At 34.1% G+C, this 20806-nt stretch overlaps 1 protein-coding gene across 4 annotated transcripts in view; it reads right to left on the reverse strand.

Moving 5' to 3' along the window:
• LOC126752806 (uncharacterized) overlaps positions 1-16813 on the reverse strand; it is a 67801-nt gene extending 50988 nt beyond the window's left edge. For 2 of the 4 annotated variants that reach the window (XM_050463793.1, XM_050463791.1), the window contains exons 1-2: positions 16413-16614; positions 8360-9765 (exon numbers count right to left, since the gene is read on the reverse strand). In XM_050463793.1, the coding sequence (XP_050319750.1) occupies positions 8360-9507 (1148 nt within the window). In that variant the 5' untranslated portion in view covers positions 9508-9765; positions 16413-16614. Of the gene's footprint in view, positions 1-8359; positions 9766-16412; positions 16620-16646 lie in introns of those variants that run through there. The other 2 variants (XM_050463792.1, XM_050463794.1) reach the window with 2 other exon arrangements.
• Positions 16814-20806: the final 3993 nt, after the last annotated feature.

The raw sequence follows: 20806 nt of genomic DNA on the forward strand, positions 1-20806 counted from the left end.
GCACTCGCGCCTTAGCTTGCACCTAACTCTTGACAATCCAAAGTTATGACTGTCGCAAATAATTTTTTTTTCCAACAACAGAATCACTCTTGCTAACAGGTACTACTTTGGACTGAGTAGACAATTGAAAAGTAAAGTTATCTGACAACGAACAAAGACCAAATTCCACAAGTCCTCATCATTCCTGTCCTGCTATATGGTGCCGAGGCATGGACGATAACAACAGCTGATGAGTCGACGTTGCCAGTTTTCGAGAGAAAGGTTCTACGAAAGATTTATGGTCATTTGTGCATTGGCAACGGCGAATATCGCAGTCGATGGAGCGATGAGATGTACGAGATATACGACGACAGTGACATAATTCAGCGAATTAAGAGACAACGGCTGCGCTGGCTAGGCCATGTTGTTCAGATGGAAGAAAACACTCTTTGAACTTTGAAGGTTTTCGATTCAGTGCCCATCGGTGGAGGCAGAAGAAGAGGAATACCTCCACACCTTTGGAGAGATCAGGTGGACTTGGGTGTTTCGACCGCGTTAACAGTGTTTACGCCAATAAAGAAGAGGAAGAAAATAATAAAAAAAAATTCAGTAAAAAATACTAGTCTTTGACCAAGAAAAATGGAATTTAATGTAACTTTACGAAATTAATTTTTTTTTATTTGAGAGTCTTTGGTAAATTTTTGAAATGTTAATAAATTAACGATAATGATATGAATAAGATTTTCAAAATAAATAATTTTTTAGAAATATTATTAAAATTATTAAAAAATATTTATTTTTAAAATATTATATTTTAATCGAGTGTCAAAAAATTCCCTGAACTAACTTACAAAATTTAAGTATTACCTATAATATTTTAGTAACTTCTAGAAATATTAATAAATTACTGAAAAAACAAATAGCAAACGAATAATGGTGTTTTTTTATATCGATTGTGAAAAAATGCACAAAAATGTTGGTCTCCAGACCAGAATATCGTTGAATTTTGTATAACGAAATTTTAAGGAAATAAATATCGGAGCGGTCTAATTATTAATAATTTAGCCAACTCAGCTTCTCCCATCTACTTGTATGGATGCTAGAAGCTCAACCATTAGTGACTATTCAATAATCTGCATTTCTTCTCATAAAATTAAAAAATTTCATTTCAGCCAAGCAAACTTAGTTCAGAAAACAAAATTATATTTTAAAGTAGCTGCGCATTCATGATATAGCTCCTGGAACATCCTTAAACCTGCAAATATGTTTAGCATATCATTAACCACATGCATATTGCAATTGCACTGTCAGATAAATGCACATAAACTGAATGGAAATTGCAAATACGAGAGCGAAGATCGATCAGTCATAACAGAAGTGGTAAACTGTTGACAGGGAGACTTAAATATTGGCTAAAAAGGGCTCGCCGCCGACTACAAAGGACTACAACAATCAACCTGATGCATTTTTTGCTCACAAACATTCGTAATAAGTACATGCAAATGTACATATGTCCGTACATGTGTTCGCATTACTTCGGCCGAACATTAAAAACACAATATTTACATGTGAGCCGGCGTGCTTTTACACACATGCGTGTTGTTGTTTTTGGTGTTTGTAGCTTTGCAATTGCGCCCCACTGCGAGCAGCATGATTGCGCGGCATGGACTAAACGGACCGTAGGCACGACACAACGACGGCGAAAAGGCTCGTTCGACCGACCAAACGAAAGGGTAATTATAAGCTACAACTCTGCCGGTTTTTGCGAACATTTTCGTTGTTCGTAATATTACCGGACATACATGTACATACATATGTATGTATATGTATATAACTTACAGCGACACATATGAGTGTGTACACAGGTATGTGTGTGTGTTTGGCGCATTTTTGAAATTTCCTTGAAAATTTTTGCAATACACTTTGCGAGCACTATTTTGCTACCCCGCGCCAAATATTGGTTTGCAGTAGCCCTTACCGCTTAGCGCTGTTGGTTTGCATTCATAAACACATACATATGTATGTACATGTGGCTCATGTCAAGTTCCTTTGTTATCCTTTATTGGGGATGCACTGAATTATTAACACACTCATGTATGCTTGTGGCTCCCCAACCCCTCGTTTCTCCACGCGTTTGTTTCTTTTTTCGCAAAAATTTTTGTTTTTGTTTCGTTTATGTTCTTACTAAAAGCCAATTTAGTTGCCTTAGTTGTTGTAATGAAATTAACCAATGTGTTTTTAGTTAAAGGGTTCTCTGTCCGTCTGTCTGTCTATCTATTTGTGAACAGTGAGCTCGGCAGTTAATGTTGCGGCTCACCATAGTTAAGTGGCTGCTATCAAAAATTGTTGGCAAAATGAAGTGCCGGGTGAGCATTGATGCGGAGAGGGAAGTTGGTATAATACTGTTGGAAGAACTACAGATGAGGTTGGACATTTGTAGCATATTTTCAAATGATTTGAATGCGAAAATAAGTTTTCCAAAGCAGTGAAACAATATCCGAATATATGTAGTTTTTATATAGCATCACCCTTGGATATAGCTGCCATACAAACTAATTGATCAAACTCAAGTCCTTATATGGAAAACTTTTTTATATCAAAAGATATATTCACCAAATTTGACATAGATTATTATCTAAAGCATTTCTATAATATGTGCAGAAAAATTTCTTGATTGGACTACTATAGCATATAGCTGCCGTACAAACTGACCGATCAAACTCAAGTCCTTGTATGGAAAATTTTTTATTTGACAAGATACCTTTAAGAAATTTTGCATGGAATATTTTTCAACACAATACCTAAAATCCGAACAACTTGTTTAGATCGAACCGTAACCATATAGCCAATAACTGCCTTACAAATTAACCGATCAATATCAACATGAAGATATTTTATTACCCTTTATGCTAATAGAAATACATCTGTGAAGCATATTATAGCATAAGTGCAGCCAAAGTTATCATTTATTTCTATTTCGTATAACACCAGCCGCAAGAATAATCATCGCCGGTCGTGGCACTCCTGGAAAAGTTAATTCGGAAGATTGGCCCAATAGCCGACAGTTTGTGTCAAAATTTGATTATTGTCCCTTACTCTCACAATAAATTGTCAAAGTTGGGCCTGCCTTTATTTGGAAGTCTAGAATGGCAGGACTGCTCATCAAAAAGTTAAATCGATCGATTGACAAACTAACTTTTAATTGATATCACCTTTATATATGTAAATTCAAAATCTTTCGACACTGGCTTATTAAGGCTTTTCCAAAAATAGTGATATGCTTCCTTTTCAGAAAAAAACCCACACAAATTGTTCAAACGCTGTGCTGTGTGGCCACTAAATTAAGTCACCATATTGTTGAAACCAGATGTTTTTGCAAAATCAACTTCTTTCAATGGCGACCATTTTTGTAATTCAAAGTCACAATTTCTTGATATAATCGGATCTCCTAACTTTTCTCGCAATAATTCGGTGGTTTTACATTGACAGTAACGATGTCACCAGCTTCTTTTCGAAAGAAGTACAAACCGATGATTTCAACAATCCAAAAACCAAACCAAATTGTCAATTTAGGTGAATGCAATGGTTGTCCATGAATAATTTGTGAATTTTCTTGGCCCCAGAATCGACAGTTTTGTTTATTTACCGCACCACTCAGATGAAAGTGTGCCTCATCGGAGAAAGTGATTTTCTTAAAAAACTATTATATTTTTGAAGTTGTTCCAAGGTAAAATCAACAAATTCTCGTCGTATACGGTGGTCCAATGGCTATGGTTCTTAATTGAGAGCAATTTTATATGGACGCAAGCGCAAGCCTTTTCTACAAATCCGCCAGATTGTGGTTTAAGACAGTTCCAATTCTTGAGAACGTCTTGGAAACGACAAATTGCGGTCTTCAATAAAACTTGCCTGAACGGCAGTAATATTTTCATTACTTCGATCGGTCTTGTTGGCTTTTGAACACAGGTGGATGATTATTACGACCATAAAATGACAAAAGCACACGAAAACTTTTATTAGGTGCCACGTCAATTGAAGCTAGAAGAGGTTGAAATAAGATTTATAAGTTGGTTTTGCATCGGATTATGACTGTTGATGAAAAATTTAACCATTAGGACATACCTAAAAGCAAAAAATTATTTGTGAAACCTGCCCAACCAGCCAAATCAATAGCAAAACCGTATATCGATGATCTGTATTTTTTGGGATCAGAAGGGCGAACTGTATTATGAGCTTCTAAAACCAGTTGAAAGCATTAATGTAGAACACTACCGACTACAACTCATCAAACTAAAGCGATCGTTAGAATTTGCTATTAAGCACGAGGCAATCATTTTCCAATATGACAAGGCTCAGCCTCATCTGAAAAACTATTTAGGAAAATAGTGGCTGAAAGTTTTGCTGCAACCGCTTTATAGCACAGACTTTTTTAGCTCTTTTGACTACCATTGGTTCCGATCGATATAGAATGTCCTCATTGGAACACGGTTTACTTAAAAAGAGAGTATAAAAAATTGGCTTGGTTTATTCTTGGCCACTAAATCGAAGCAGTTTTTTTTGGAATGGCATCTAAAACAGCACAGACTTTGGCTCTTCTGACTACCATTTGTTTAGGTCAATATAGTAGGCTCTCATTGGTATACGGATCTCAACAAAACAGAATGTCAAAAATGGGGTTGATTCATTCTTAGTCATAAAGCTACGCAGTGCTTTTGGAATGGTATCCAGAAATATAAAGAAAAATGGGAAAATTTTATACTATGAGTAATACATCTTTTTTTTTTGTTCAGCGATGAGGCACATTTCTGGCTCAATGGGTATGTAAATAAGCAAAATTGCCGCATTTGGTACTAAGAGTAACCTGAAGAGATTCAAAAACTGCCATTCCATCCAGAAAAAACAAGGTCCGGTGAAATCATCGGTCGTTATTAATCAAAACCGATGCCGCTGAGAACGTAACCGTCAATGGCGACCGTTATCGCGTCATGATAACCGACTGTTTGCTGTCTAAAATAGAAGCTCGTGATCTCGGCAACATTTTATTTCAAAAATACTGCGTCACTTCCTACACATCGCATCAATCAATGAAATTATTGAGAGAACACTTCAGTGAGCAGATAATTTCACATTTTGGGTCGATCTATTGGCTAAGATATCGCACCGTTAGACTTTTTCCTGTGAGGATATGTAAAGTCTAATGTTTATGCGGACAATCCCAATTCGATTCAGACATTGGAGCAGAATAGCACGCCTGTTATTCGCCAGTTACCAGTAGAAATGCTCGAACGAGTCATCGAAAATTGACTCAACGGTTGGACCATTTGATACGTAGTCGCGGCCAATATTTGAATGAGATAATCTTCAAAAAATAAATAAATGAAAGAACATTCTTTTTCGAATGTTAATAAATATTCCACTTTAAATTTGTAGTTTCTGTGTTTTTTCTTTTAAAAAGTAGTGAACCTTGCATTTATATGAATTAAACACTGCGACTTTTCTGAACTGAAACGCAATTTATTTAAAATTGCGCTAAAAATTGACTTTTGGCACTTTAAACCGTATCTTGTTTTGTTAAAGTTATTGGTTGCACAGAAAAAGCGCAAGCAACGCATTATGCTATACGTACTTCCATTTGCAACAATACAGTTACTGTTAGTACAAGGAGCATATGCAAATGAACACATATATAGATATGTACATAGTTAGGTGAGCGTTTGAACTGCATAAGAAATTTTCTCATTTCCTGTTTCCGCTTTGTTCGAAATGAAAATGCGAATCAATAAAAACAACAACACAACAACAACTAAAATAGGCGTGGTGCACACACAATTGCGTGCGTTGAGCAAATCAAAGCAAATAGAGTGCAGAGAAGAATTGCATTGAACAACGCCAAACAACTTTAATTATGCTTTTATTTACCGCCACTGCTATGCCATATAAGCACACACACAAATATTAGAGTTGGAACGCATAGATGGGATATTTAAATGGCAAGCGCAAGCCAATTGCAAGTCTTGAAATGTCAAAGTATGCAACTGACTATTTGAAGAGCGGTATGAGTATATAGACATATGTATATATACAAACATACATAAATACATACATATATACATCCATACATACATATAAACAAAGAAATATGCTAAGTTCCTACCAAACACGCCCTAAAATAGACGAGATTTCAGCAAGCACACTGACGGCAGAGAGTGAGGCTCGCTTGCTAAATAACAATACAGTGCTATATATGCATATACACATGTATAAGTATGTATGTATGCATGTATTTGCCAGGTAATCACAAAAGTTTTTCGATCGCTTCGTTGGACACTCGTTCGCGATGACATCCAACGGAAATACGCAATGCAAACGAATTTACTAGGCATGCCACCATACTGCGAGCTACACACACACACATTCAGTTACAAAAGTATGTATATGTGTATATTGTTCTTTAGCATTTTAGTTAGCGCAATCTGTGCCAGCAAATGTTGTATGCAACTATTTTCAAAATAATACTCAGAACTTCATGTTTGCAAATATTCACAGGCATATATTAAAACCTTCGCAATAGTTTCGTACGAGTCTTCAATAAATATACATTTCTTATAAATTACTTGCTGGTAGTGCCGTTTTACAACTGTAATTTCAGTTTGTATGACCATGTAACTGGCATGCGTGCGCTGTCAACTGTTTTTCCGGTTGAAAAAACTTTCCAATACCCACTTTTCCGTGTCATGAGTGCTCGTCTACATATTTAGAACAGCAAAGAGATTTTTTTTAATACCGTTACTATAACCTAAGTTTGCCCGAAGTTTGTAATATACAGCTGGAAACGTGGGAAACTCTTTAAGGTACATTGTATATGATATTAATGATCAGCGTGACGAGCTGAGTCGAGTCCTTTTTTAGCCTTGTCCGTCTGCCTGTGCCGCAGTTTTGAGATATCGATTAGAAACACACATCCTTTACTAACCAAGAAACTGCACATTTGTTAGAACCGTCTATATCCGACTAATATAGCAAATACCTTTCATATAAATTGAGCGATCGCATCAAGCGCTGCTTTGAAAACCCTTTTCATTTGACGAGATATTTTCGAGAAATTTGGTATAGATATTAAAGTTCCAAGAAGATCCGACGATTTCGAGCCAACTTTTGTTCAGCGATGAAGCCCATTTCTGGCCCAATGGGTATGTAAGCAAGCAATGGGGACGACGAGCAACCTGAAATGAGCTGCCATTTCGACAAAGAAAAAAACAACGGTTTGGTGTGGTTTGTGGGCCGGTGGAATAATCGTTCCATATTTCTTCAAAAATGATGCCGGTGAGAACGAAACCGTCAATGGCGACCGTTATTGCGCCATTACAACGGACTAGTTCATGCCTGAAATTGAAGCACGTGATCTCGGCGACATTTGATTTCAACAAAACGGCGTCACTTCCCACGTATCGCAACAATCAATGGATTTATTGAGAGAACACTTCGGTGAATAGAGAATTTCACGTTTTGAGCCGTTCGATTGGCCACCAAGATCGTGTGATATTACTCCGTTAGATCTTTTCCTGGTGGAATCCGGTCTTGGAGCAGAACATCACGCGTGTCATTCGCCATTTACCAGTAGAAATGCTCGATCGAGTCATCGAAAATTGGACTCAACAGATGGAACATCTAACACTTAGCCGCGGCCAACATTTGAAAGAGATAATCTACAAAAAATAATTGCCAAATAATCTTCTTTCGAATGATAATGAACATTCCCCATTAAATTTGAAGTTTCTGTGTTTTTTCTTTAAATAAGTAGGGAATCTTGAAATGGATGCGCTTTATTAGCGGTTCACACATCAATAGTGTCTAACCAGAAGCTATGGGAGCTTGGTTGGAAGGATATTATGCAGCCACCTTACAGTCCGGATTAGATACCAAGTTATTATTATTTATTCTTGTCTAACCTAACAAATCTCACTCAACTTCCCAGGAGCTTACCTTACACAGGTCTTGCAAATGCTTAAAAATATGACTAAGGTTATTTTGAGTGTTACCCTCATTACATTTCCACCCATGACCTTTACTTTAAACTTCCTCAGTTGAGTTCGCGGGTTCCTCAAACATTTCTTATATTTTGGGGGAAATTTCTCAGCTGAGAATATCTTCTTACCAAACATAAATCAAATAAAGTTACATGAGTCTTCATGATGATCTAATATGATAACACAATGGCAGTAGCAAAAGAAATGTAAGCCAGAACGTTCGTTTTTTTTGGAACTCAGAACGGAACTACGAGCTGTGGAGTCGAATACGAACGATCTGTACTTAACTTACTCGTGATCGTTTCAAATTAGCTTAAATATTCAAATAATAAACCTATAAAACTACCACCTACCTGGCAGTCGTGCAGTCCCTGTAGAGAATATCGAAGTCCTTGCAGGCGAGCAGTTTACACCGATTAACACCCGGCTGTATGGCGCCGAGACCGCGTAATATACGCACTTGCTCCACATTGCACACCAACGGTACAATATCTAGACGCTTCAGTTTCGTATAGACCGTATGCAGACCACCCACCAAGTGTTTGAGGAATAGCTCGAAAGCTTGTGGCAGACACAACATCGTGTCACCGCTAATAATGAAGGCGGCCACTTTCTGGCCACGATATTCGACCAGCTTGCATTCGTTAGCGCTGGGATCCGATGTGGAAATCGGTGGCGGACTATTGTAAGAGCGCGGCGGCACATGATGATGGGCGGCCGCCATCAGCTCCAGCGGCGAAGCATGATGCATCATTTGCAGCGAATTGAGCAAGCCGAGCGAATGTGGTGGCAAACCGTGTGGCATGCGTGGCGGTAAACCAGCGGGCAGGCCATTCGGTGTCGGCACGCCCGTCACATGTGGCGGTGGACTAAGTTGATGGTGTTGCTGTTGCATTTGTTGCATCATCGTATGATTGAGCGATGTCACCGGACTGACGGCGTTGGGATGGCGTGTCGGTGAACTGGCCGGCGAGCAGCTGGAACCGCGACCGGTATGCGAGAGCCGGCCGTTCGAGGGACGATCGTCGCCTATGCTACCGCTCAGCGAGCCAGCGCCACTGCCGCCGGGACCGCTACCACCGCGGCTGCTATTGCCATCACGTGAACCATTTAGCTGCTGTTGATGTTGTTGTTGTTGATGCTGTTGTTGCTGCTGCTGCTGCTGTTGCTGATGATGCATTAGCAGCGCTGTCGGATTCATGCCGTGCGCCAACAGTATGCTGTTGTTATTATTATTATTGTGATGATAGCTGGGACTCAGCTTGTTGTGACGTGGACTATTGTTATTATTATTGTTGTTGTTATTACTATTGTGATTATTGTTTGTCAGATTGGTGGCCACTGAAATGGTGTTCATTGTTTTGCTGTTGTTGTGGACCGGTGTCGGTGAACGTTCGCGCTTAACAGCCGCTAATACGGCGCCATGCAGCGCGGAGGAGGTAGACGAGGCAACACTGTGTTCACTTGTGATCGATTGTGCATCAGCGGCGTTAGAATCCATGCTTTGTCACATGCAACACTGTAACTATTTTTGTTTGCTTTTTAATAACCGTTATATAGTGATTTTCGTACTTTTTGTGTTAGTTTTGGTTATACTTTTGGGGAGTTTGCACAGCTTTCGATTTTTTTTCACTTTATTGTTTTTCGTTATCACTGCACAGCACACAAATCAGTTTTGGCGTATATATGTACATATGTATTTGCACGTGTGTGTGTTGCTCTTATTAGTTTTGTGTATTTTTGCTTGATTTTTATGACACTGTGGAAGGTAATTGATTAATAATTTTTTATTTCTGTTATAAATCAAAATTAGAAATGAAATTTGCGGCTTTTAGAAAAATTTATATTTTGTAAAAAATCGAAAACAATAAAAAAAATTTTTTAAATATTAAAAAAAAAATTTAAAAAAAATATTTAAAAAAAAAAAATAAAAAATAAAAATAATATAAATTATATTTTATTTAAAATGTATGCAATTTATTTTATATAAAGTGAGCAAAGCACTTATAAGCACATATTCTGCCAGCTTATGTAAGAAAGCTGACTATTCCATAGAAAAAGGAACTCAGAAATGTAATAACCTGTTAGAATGCAATGTCTGAAAGTTTTGTTATCGAATGCCTTGTAAATTTGAGTTTCATTCCAAATTTAGAACTTTTTTTTAATATTTTAGAAAGTAAGTTTTTAGTGTAAACTTTCAAAAATAAATAGACAGCACAGTTTTCCGCACAGAACAACCACGAAAGATTCTTTTAAGAATTCTGAAAATTTCAATACGAACAAAAACACGTTGCTTCGACAGCAACGCAGCTATAATACCCTTCACATGTGCAGTTTTTAGAACATAAGGAAAAAACAACTTTTTTGAAGCTCTTTAACGTGATTTTGATGCTCAGTTTGTATGGCAGCTGTATGCTATAGTGATCCGATCTGCACAATATGCTCGGAAATTGTAGCGGTACCTTAGAGAATAAGCTGCGCCAAATTCTCTGAAGATTTTTTGCCAAACAAAAAAGTTTTCCGCACAAGAACTTGATTTTGGCAAGTCAGTTTGCATGGCGATCATATGATATATGTATGTGGTACTCCGTTCTGAAGAAATATATTCAAAGATTATAGTACTTTATTAGACAGTAAGAAATGTAAAATTTCGTAAAGATATCTTGTCAAAAAAAAATAGTTTATATACATACAAGAACTTGATATTAATCAGTCGGTTTATATGACAGCTATATGCTATAGTAGTCTGATCTGAAAAATTTCTTAGAAGATTGTAGCCTTGCTACGAGCCATAATTCATACCGAATTTTGTGAATATATCTTATCAGATAAATAAGTTTTCCATACAAGAACTTGATTTTGACAGGTCAGTTTGTATGACAGCTATATGCTATAGGGCTCCAATCTTAGCAATTTCTTCGGAGGATATATCGTTGTTTTAGGCAATATTATGTACCAAATTTCGTGAAGATATGTTGTCAATTGAAAAAGTTTTCCATACAAGCACGAAATTCCAATTGTTCAGTTTATATGGCGGGTATATCATAAAATGGTCCTGTATCAACATTTCTTACAAGGAAGTAACTATTTGGAGAGAAAAGAACATGTGCAATATTTCATATCGATATCTCTAAACTTAGACGGATAAACTGATATATGGAGATCAACTCTTCAAGCTGATTAGATATAAATATACTTTAAAGGAGCTCCAAAATTTCTTTTGGTGAAGCGTGTAAAAGTAGATTGGCGCTTCGAAAAAATAAATATTGTGCACATTACGATTGTCTTTAAAGTGTCTAAAATACATTGAAGACGAGTTCTGTATGCTTTTGATATAAAGTTTGTATTTTAAAATATTTCAGTAAATTTTTTTCATGTCAAATGTTTATTGAAACTGTGAACGTTTTCGAGAGCTGACGAACATAAGTTCAAAAGCACTCAACTATTTACAAAACAACTGGCATATAGCAGCAATATATTAAATTTTTTCTAAGACCTGAACGAAAAATTGCCTGCTTTTCAAAATTGTTTTAAAGAAAATCTCAAACTTTTCATATTATTAAAATGTACACTGGTCTATACTTTACAGTTCTTATTCAAATAAACGAAAAATATTAAAATTAAAATAAAATAAAAGATAAAACTAGATATTTAAAAAGTATTTAATCATATAAGTAGATTTTTTATAAAAAAAAATTATGTAAATAAAGCTATTTTGATAATTTTTCTTCAGAAATATTTTCATTGTATTTTATCAGAAATTTTATAAAAATCAGAGTACACTTTTTTTAATTTTTTTATGAAGAAATTGATTTTTAAAGCATTTTTTAACGAAATCAGAGTACATTTTTTAAAATTTTTATTACCTATGCATTAATTTTTTAAGGCTGTTTCAATAAGTTTTATTAACCACTAAAAGCAAAGTACACTTGTACAACGATTTTTTTTATAAAAAAAAACAGTAATAATTTCTATAAAATTATGAACATAAAATATGTGATTGGAGACACCAAATTCTATTTTTATTATGTTTCCTTTCTCTTATTATAAACTATTATTTATCAAAAAATAATTTATTTGCTTATTTATTGCACAAAATTTTTTTCAATTTTAATATTTAGCCAAAAAGATTTTATAATTGAAAGCAGGAGACAGAAAAACAATTATCTTATTAAAAAAAATTATAGATATGCAAAAAAATGTTTCTCTTTCTATATTAAAAAAATTAAATTCAAAACAAAAAAAAAACAACTTTCTCCTTCTATATTAAAAACACAGGCACAATTGTGTTATTGATTGCTCATTTGCATTAAATATCTAATATTCAATGAAAATTACTAAAACCGCAGCAATTAGAATTTGTTCTTCGACCGCAAGCCAATTAATCAAATTGTATTTTTAGTATTTATTCATATATAATAAAATATTGTTTATTTATTTAAAAAAGTTTTTATGCTGTTTTACAACAATTATTCATATTAAGGATTTTATGCAATTAATATTGAATTTTTTAATTTTTTATTATAGTATAAAAATAATAAATATTATTTATTATATACATAAGTCATTATTCTGTTATTTATGCATTAAATAAATTAATGCTTTTAATTATTTAACATTGCACTTTAATTTCTAATACTTTTTCACCACTCACAATTATTTCACACACAAAATAAATAACATAATTTTCCATAAACACAAAAACACTATAAATTCAAATAATAAATTCACGCGATTCGTTACAATATTAAACAGCAACAGTATTTTTTTCTGTTATATTAGTTAAACACCAATAACGTATAACCGAAACTGCTACCGAATTTACCGCATTTAATATTTAACTACCGCACCGTCGGCGTGTCACTGCGCGTATGAGAGGACAAATGATTGCAGACAGTCACAGAAACACACGGCGAATACGAATGCGATTGCGATGCCGAATACGAATACAATTCGCACTCACATATCTACTAGTTAGTAAATAGACGCGTAGTGCGCCGCCCAAATACACAATCAGCAAACAGTCAAAGGCAGTAGCAACAGCAACAGCAATAGCAAATGTGGGGAAAATACGCGGATATACCCACACTCACTCGCACACACACAGCCACACACGAACCAGCAACAACAAGCGAGCAGGGACAAACAACAATTACATTACATACACAATCGCAATTGCAGAAGGAACCGAAACGAAAAAATGAAATTTGATAGAAGAAAAATACGACAACTGCTGACGTGGACGACGACGTTAGCGACGAGGACGAAGCCAACAACAACAACGATGACGTTGACGACGACGACGACGACATCGTTTGTTTAACGTCGACAGCGTTGAGTACGGCTGCGACGCTGGCAGCAGCTGTGGCAGCGACAGCGAGAAATGACATTCAATCAGCTGCGTCGGAAATGGGAGAAATCATTGTGATTGCTGCGCGGCGCTTGTCGCATCGATTCATTTCGGTTCGATTCGATTCATGTGCGGCAACGAAACGCATTATATTAAATTGAAGAGGGGAAATGGTTGAGGTTGTATTTTTTTTATTATTTATTATGAAATTGTTGTTGGCTTGTGAGTAATGAAAGTGCTATGTTGAGAGTTTGGGGTGGTTTTTGGTGTTGGGATTACAATTGGAATTGGACTGCATATGTATGTATTTATTTGTATTAATGTGTAGGTACATGCATTTGTACATAGTATGTATATACATATGTTTGGCTGGGAGGTGTTGGTTTGCGAACCGTGTGTGGAGCAGCCTGTAGGGTATTTTCGGTGTGGAGCTCGCTTATTCGGCAACTCCGTTAGGTTGACATAAGCTTGGCATTGGCTGCGTATTGCTGCTATTGTTGTTGCTATTTTTTGTATTATTTTTTCATTGCATTCACTTTGATTTGTCACTAAGTGTTGTGTGGGTAAAATTGTTGGTTTGTTGACTTGACATTGATATGCTTAGTTTGGATTTCGTAATGCAGGTGTGAAGTTAATTAATTATTATTGATTATTGCAATTTACTTTGTGCGAATTAATTTTTGATTGTTTATATTGAGTATAACTGCAAAAAAAACTGTAATTTTTATCGATTATTAAAATTTAATTTGTTCGTATTTATTTTTGATTCGTAAAATTCTCAATAACTGTAAAATTTTTAAAATTGTTATCGATAATTAAAATTTAGTTTGTTTTTGATTTATTTTTGTTTACAGAATTTGGTATTAATATTATAATATTTGCGTTTTTAAGTAATTTATTATTTTTAATATTAAATATTATTATTTTTTGCTTTAAGTTTTTTTTATTGGAAATTGTTTTTTAATTGATTTAAAAAAATATTAATTTTATTTGTTGTTGTTGGACATTTTATTCATAAATTATTTATTTTTATATTTCTGAGTGCAATTGTTAAAACTTATTGAAAGTAATAGTCTGTAACTCAAAAACGAGTTCATAGCTTTATATTAATATTAAAATTGCAACGCTGCAATTAATTTTTAAAATATAAAATTGCAGTTGGCTTTAGTAAAAGTAATGAAGCCTTTTTTATATATTACTTTTTCTTGTAATTTGATAGTCAGCGTTGGTTTTATTTATTTTTGAATAATAATAATGAATTTTCCAGAAGAAATTATTATTTTTGCTTTTGTGACGGATGATGAATTTCAGCAATGGTTTTGCACATTTCTAATTATTATTTTTACTTTTTAATTATGCCATTCCTACTGATTGAAGTGATTATTATTACACATCTTTATTTTGTACTTCTTTACTATTTATTTATGTATATCATTCCTACTGATTAAGATGATTATTATTATGAGCTGACATTTTCAAATTACTGAAAAAAATTTTATTTAATATTATGTTTAGTTTTTGCTTGCTAAAACAATTAATCTGCCACAAAAAAAAAGATTTCATATATCTATTTATTGTTATTGCTTTTAACTACGCTTTAAGTACTCTGAGTTTTGTAACCATAACGCAAAAATAAAACAATTAACAGGAAATATGTATATAAAACAGAGCAGTGAAATTTGAATCTTTTTTTGCTGAAATATTACAATAATATTCTATATATTAGAAATATATGAAATTTTAACACAAAACAAAAGTGCACCCCTAGTGTGTTTTTCAGACTTCATTAGGTGAAACTTTTTAAATTAACACACTAAAATTTTAAATCGATATCTCAAATAGTGTTTGTGTTACAGCTTTCTCAAGTATAACTGCGCAGTTCAAACAGTTTCTTAGCATTTTTTAAATTTCCTTCAGTGATTGCTCCGAGAGAAATTTACCGATCATTATCAGTTTTCTGCTAGTTCTTTATATAGTTCTCCACACAATGACTTATCAGTTTTTTGATCTGATTAAAAAAGAGTTTTGTCGTGCCAAAAACGAACAAAATTTTGCGTGAATGCCGCAATTTCGGAAATTTTGGATTTTTTTCGAACGAAAGAGAATATTTTCTAGTAATCTCTTTTTTTAGACTTCGCCGGCGGAGAAAGACGGATTCACTGCGGAAGTCGCCGCAGTCCGCGTCTAACTCGAAAAACATTTAATTTTTTTCTACAAAAGTTTTACTAAATATGCACCTTAACTATTTTCAGATTTCACCGGCGGAGTAGGCTGAAATCATTGCAATAATGGAGGTGTATGTAACTCGAAAATATTTAATTTGTTTCCTACAAAACTTTATTGTGTATTCTTGAAATATCTTTAATTAAACGCTTAAAATTTTAGAACAATTGAAATAGTAGTTTTAATTTTTTTTTTATTGCCAAACATCGTTTTTTCTTAGGCTGTCACAATAGCTAATCACCTTAAGTTGGTTTAAATTTTTCCTTCTTGGTTATATGCGGACAAAAACGGGTATAATTTACAAGATTTTCTCCTCATACCAATTTTTTGTCTATTTATATTTTATTTAGTGTATTATATACTTTAAAATTCCAATATTTTCAATATCCATTAATTGTATTTTATGTTAAAATTTTTTTATATTATTTTTATTATTATTGTTTCGATTTCTTATCAGTTGATGTATTATTTTTATGTCAAAAAATATTTTTGTTTTCATTTTTATTATTATTGTTTCGATTTCTAATCAATTAATAAGTTATTCATTACTAATTTGTGGATTTTAAAATTCTTTTAAGGATTACTAATAATTTTATATACATAAGTATGTATATACTTTTATGTCTGTTTAAATTATGTATCACTTCTGATTTTTCATAATTTTTTAGATCTGTTCGAAATTTGTATGATTTACCCATAATATTCCGAATATTTTCCTTTATGCCAGTTTGAAATTTGTTTTGATTTACTATTATTTTTTTCTATATTCTATTTTTTTTCTCACTAATGTTTTTACATACGTTTCAGCAATATTATATAATTTCCAAACACACCTATTAAGTTGGACAGATTTTTGATTTCAACGCAAATCGAATTAAATAAAATCCGCACTAACACCGACCGATTACCATTTGTCAGTTGCTGTTGCCGACACCGCTCACTTGACAAATGCCGCCTATTGGCGACGGCAAACACAGCACAACAATTTCAACGCACACACACACACACACATCCACTCACAACACACTAGCATTTCTGCAACACCGTGCCTAACAACGATTACTCACAACGTGAACCGAATAACCAAATTGCTTACACTACAGCAAGCCAAACGAACGAACGAAACACATGCCACGAACGTGCGGCAATGGCAATGGCAACGCAACGCAAAGCAACGCGACGCGACCGAGACGAGTGAGTAGAACGAGTTGTTGAGTAGCGCGCACAGCAAAATTTTTATTGCATTACCTTCGCTTACGAATGACAAATTCGTAATGAAACCGATTTGAAATGTGTGCTGGCTGCCGTTGCGCGAGCATGAGCAACGTCGTACAACAACAACAACACAATACAGACATGTATATACATAGATATTTCCCCAATTGTAACTGCAACTGTATATTTTGAGAAATGGACGGAGTGTAGCTGTGGCTGTAGCTGTGACTGTGTGTTTGCATTGCTACGCACATACAAACAAACAGACATATGGACGCGTGTATTTGTAATTGCGGCTGTTCTGTATGTTTGTATATTCATATAGCATTCGTATATTCAAGTGGTTAGAGGGGGATTGAAGTTGTGCTTGCGAGTACGTTTGTGGCATGTGTTTGAGGTAATGAGTGTGTTTGTGGAGCAAAAAAACAGTGGAGTGAGGTGGCGGAGAGGTGAGCGCACGGCAGGCAAAAGAGCGGCTCCCTACTCCGGTTGGAGTTGGTTGGTGTGCAGAGCAAGCAACGTGGATACATTTGGGGAGAGGTGTAAAGTTGTGATGATGTTGCGATGTTCCCTGTGGCAAGCGCGCAGGCAGGTAGCGAAAAATGTGTGGCTGCTGCTCGCCGCTTGTGTTTACTTGTGTTTGTTTTGCACATTTGTTGATGTGTTGTTGTGACACTACGATTGCATTGCGAACGATTCGTATCGCTCTATGCTCGTTACGACAACTGTGAATGTGTACATACATATACATGTATGCATGTGTGTGTTTGAAAACGAATACGACTGTGTGAATTGTGAATACGAATTGCGAGTGTACGAATGGGCATGCGAGACAGCCATGAGAATGAGCATGGAAATATAAATATATACATATATAACTGCATACATAAGTATATAAATTGTAGTTGGCATGGCAGATGGGCGTACGCGTTTCAATTGCATGTGTAGCATGTGTGTGTGTTCGTTTGTATGGTGACAAAATATAGCCGCACTATGTGCGCGAGTGCGAGATAGCGAATGTAACAACAAATAAACAGTTGTGAATAGCAATTGGAAATGGAATCGGAACGAAAACAAAATTACCACAAGCAACGAATTGTATTTATACAATACAACAATACGATTGCAATGACAATACTTCGGGCCTTACGGGTATATACATAAGCATAACGGTTAGCTGAGATTGAGTGTGGATTTGCAACCCCAATTGTGCGCCAAGTCAAATGGCATACACATTAACTATAAATGAAACATGAGACAGCAACTGTAGAAAATAACGAAAATAACTGTAAGGAAACATTTTAAGGTTCTTTTCATTTGTATTTGCAGTTGTATTTTGGGTAGGTTGCTTTGTGTTTAAAATTTTTTATATTATATATAGAAATTTATACAAAGCTGTGAATGGGTAGAGGCATACATATGTACATATATACATAACTGTATAAGGAGATATTTATATTCGTGTATTCGTATGTACATACATATGTATGTACATATGTTTGTATGTAGTGTGGTTATATTGAAATCTCAAATTTAGATTTTTTTCACAGCCATGAACAAAACATACGAATTTTTAGCTAACAAATCAGTCGGTTAAACGAAGATGGATCTCCCCTACTGTTAAAATTTTTAATTTGATTACATATTAAGGAGTTATACCATGTTCAGAGCGAAAATTTAAAAGATTAGATTATATTTACGCATTTCATAACCCAACAGTGTTCTCACTGCCGTTAATATCTATCAAAAGAAAAGATTATCATATAGTACTTTGAAATAAAAAGACGGCTTTCTTTAATATTTTCCATATAATAGAAATAATGGATGCATTTTTTCATTTGTTAAGTCGATTTTCGGATGAAATTAGATTCATTGCTTTAAAAAAAATTTGTTTGTTTACTTTTTTTTCCCTTTGTAGTGTGTAAATCAGCTGTGATAATGTAACAGATTTCCAGTGCTGACAAGTAGATTGCGCAAAATCAGAGTCGCACAGAGAGATTTAGCGTGGATCAGTTTCAAATCATTTCAATGGAGTGATTTGGAACTGTCATTTTTGTATGGCGAAATCTTGATAAATTTTTAAGATTATTGGGATAATCCATTCAACAGCCGAAATCGTGTGAATAAGTGTCGGTCTGAACATGGTATTACATGGTTAACGACTAAACTTCGTGTTTCAATTAAAAAATAAATAAAATATTAATTTCAATTATAGTGTAAATGAAATTAATTTAAGAAAATAAAAAATATAGTTTTTTCATCGCATGCCAGTCTCTTACATTTCGAGCTCATTTTGTAAAGCTCACTATCTTTCAATTGATTTTTCTATAGCTGAATGTGTTTTGTTTTTAATTTTTATTATTTTTGATTAATAACATGTCATTAACTTATTCCTTAATAAAATTTCACAATACTTGAAAATTTTGAGTGTTAAGGTTTCAAACCTGACTGACATGCTATGAAAAAAAGATATTTTTAATTTTTTTAATTTAATATCTATAGTGAAAAAATACGTCTTTTAATTAAAACCTTAACTTAGAACTTGGACGAAGGAAGAAAAATTAACAAGTAGATTTTTGGCAGACATGTTTATAAAAAAATTAAAATTTCGTTGAAAATTTTGCTACATTTTTTTGTGTTGCTAATATGTAGTTGTAATCGAAAAAAATCTTTCTTCCAAGCCTTTAAGGATTGTACCTCAAAGACCTGTGTAAAATTTCATGAAGATTGGTTGAATAGTTGACGAGAAATCTCGCACAAGTTCACAAGGCTATATCTCCGAAACTATTACTTATCAACTTGAAAATTTAGGACAATATTCTAGAAGTGTTGTAAAATTTATTAATACAATAAAAAAATTGATATTTTTCAACTTGTACTACATGTAACCCCTTGAGAAGAACGTCTATATGTGCGACTTGAAAAAGAAAGAATTTGCTCGAAATCACGTTGGTTTATGAGAACACAAACCATAAACACAGCCCCCGCTCTCAATATGCACCTCCACAATCAGTACAAATATATAGTATATAAACTATAGTTAAACATTAAATAAAAAATGCTAATTTTTGGTTTCAAGTTTCTGAAGCTGAAATCTATTGAAGTCTACTACGTCCCATCGCGAGTTGTGCATTCAAGCACGCGTCAAGGGCGAAGTTTTCAAAAAAATATACATATGTATATTAGTTTGTACTTTTTTCTATATCCTAGCTAAAGAATTAATTAATGAAATAAAAAACAGTTTTATCTAAATATCAAAACAAGGACCGACTTTAGGGGCTATATCCACTTGGGAGCCAGAAAAAATTGTTTTTTTACTTGCGTTTTTAAAAGTGATTTTAGTTAATAAATAATGTACATTTAGAGAATTTCTACTTGTTACCGTAGCTTCAGGATAACCTCTACCATCCCTGAGAAAGATATTTCTGCTCAAAATTATTGGAAATAAAAAAAAATAAAATATTTTTAAAATATAGTATACGGGTAATGATCAAAAGGCTAGTCAAAATTTCGATTCTTTGACGCAATGGTAGCTTTCTATAAAAATTATTGTAAAAGTCGTATTTCTTTGATCATGACGTGACAAATATTAAAGAAGGTCAAGTCAATCTCGACCCAGAAGTTTTTGATAAAACGACTCTGAAAACAGCGTTTCGAGAAAAACGCGTTCGAATTTTGGTAGCCGATTACCCAAGGGTGAGAAATCCTTACAAATAAGCACATAGCACTGGAACTATTTGTTGAAATTCTTACAAATGCACTCATATCATAATTCCAATATTCGGATACCGATATTTCAAACAGTTTTTTAGTTACAGCCTACTAAATTGTAGCCTTCAATAGCCAGTAATTATACCGAAACAAATGATACGGTCTAATTTTTTTTGACTGTGAAAGTGGACTTGCCGCTTAAAAACTTCAGGTCACCAGGTAATTTTTTCCAATTAATTATTTACAATATTTTAAATTTTTTTCAGCTTCTTTGATATAGTTAAAAAAATTGTTGCAAATA

Source organism: Bactrocera neohumeralis, chromosome 3 (genome assembly GCF_024586455.1).
Source record: "Bactrocera neohumeralis isolate Rockhampton chromosome 3, APGP_CSIRO_Bneo_wtdbg2-racon-allhic-juicebox.fasta_v2, whole genome shotgun sequence".
NCBI lineage: Eukaryota > Metazoa > Arthropoda > Insecta > Diptera > Tephritidae > Bactrocera > Bactrocera neohumeralis.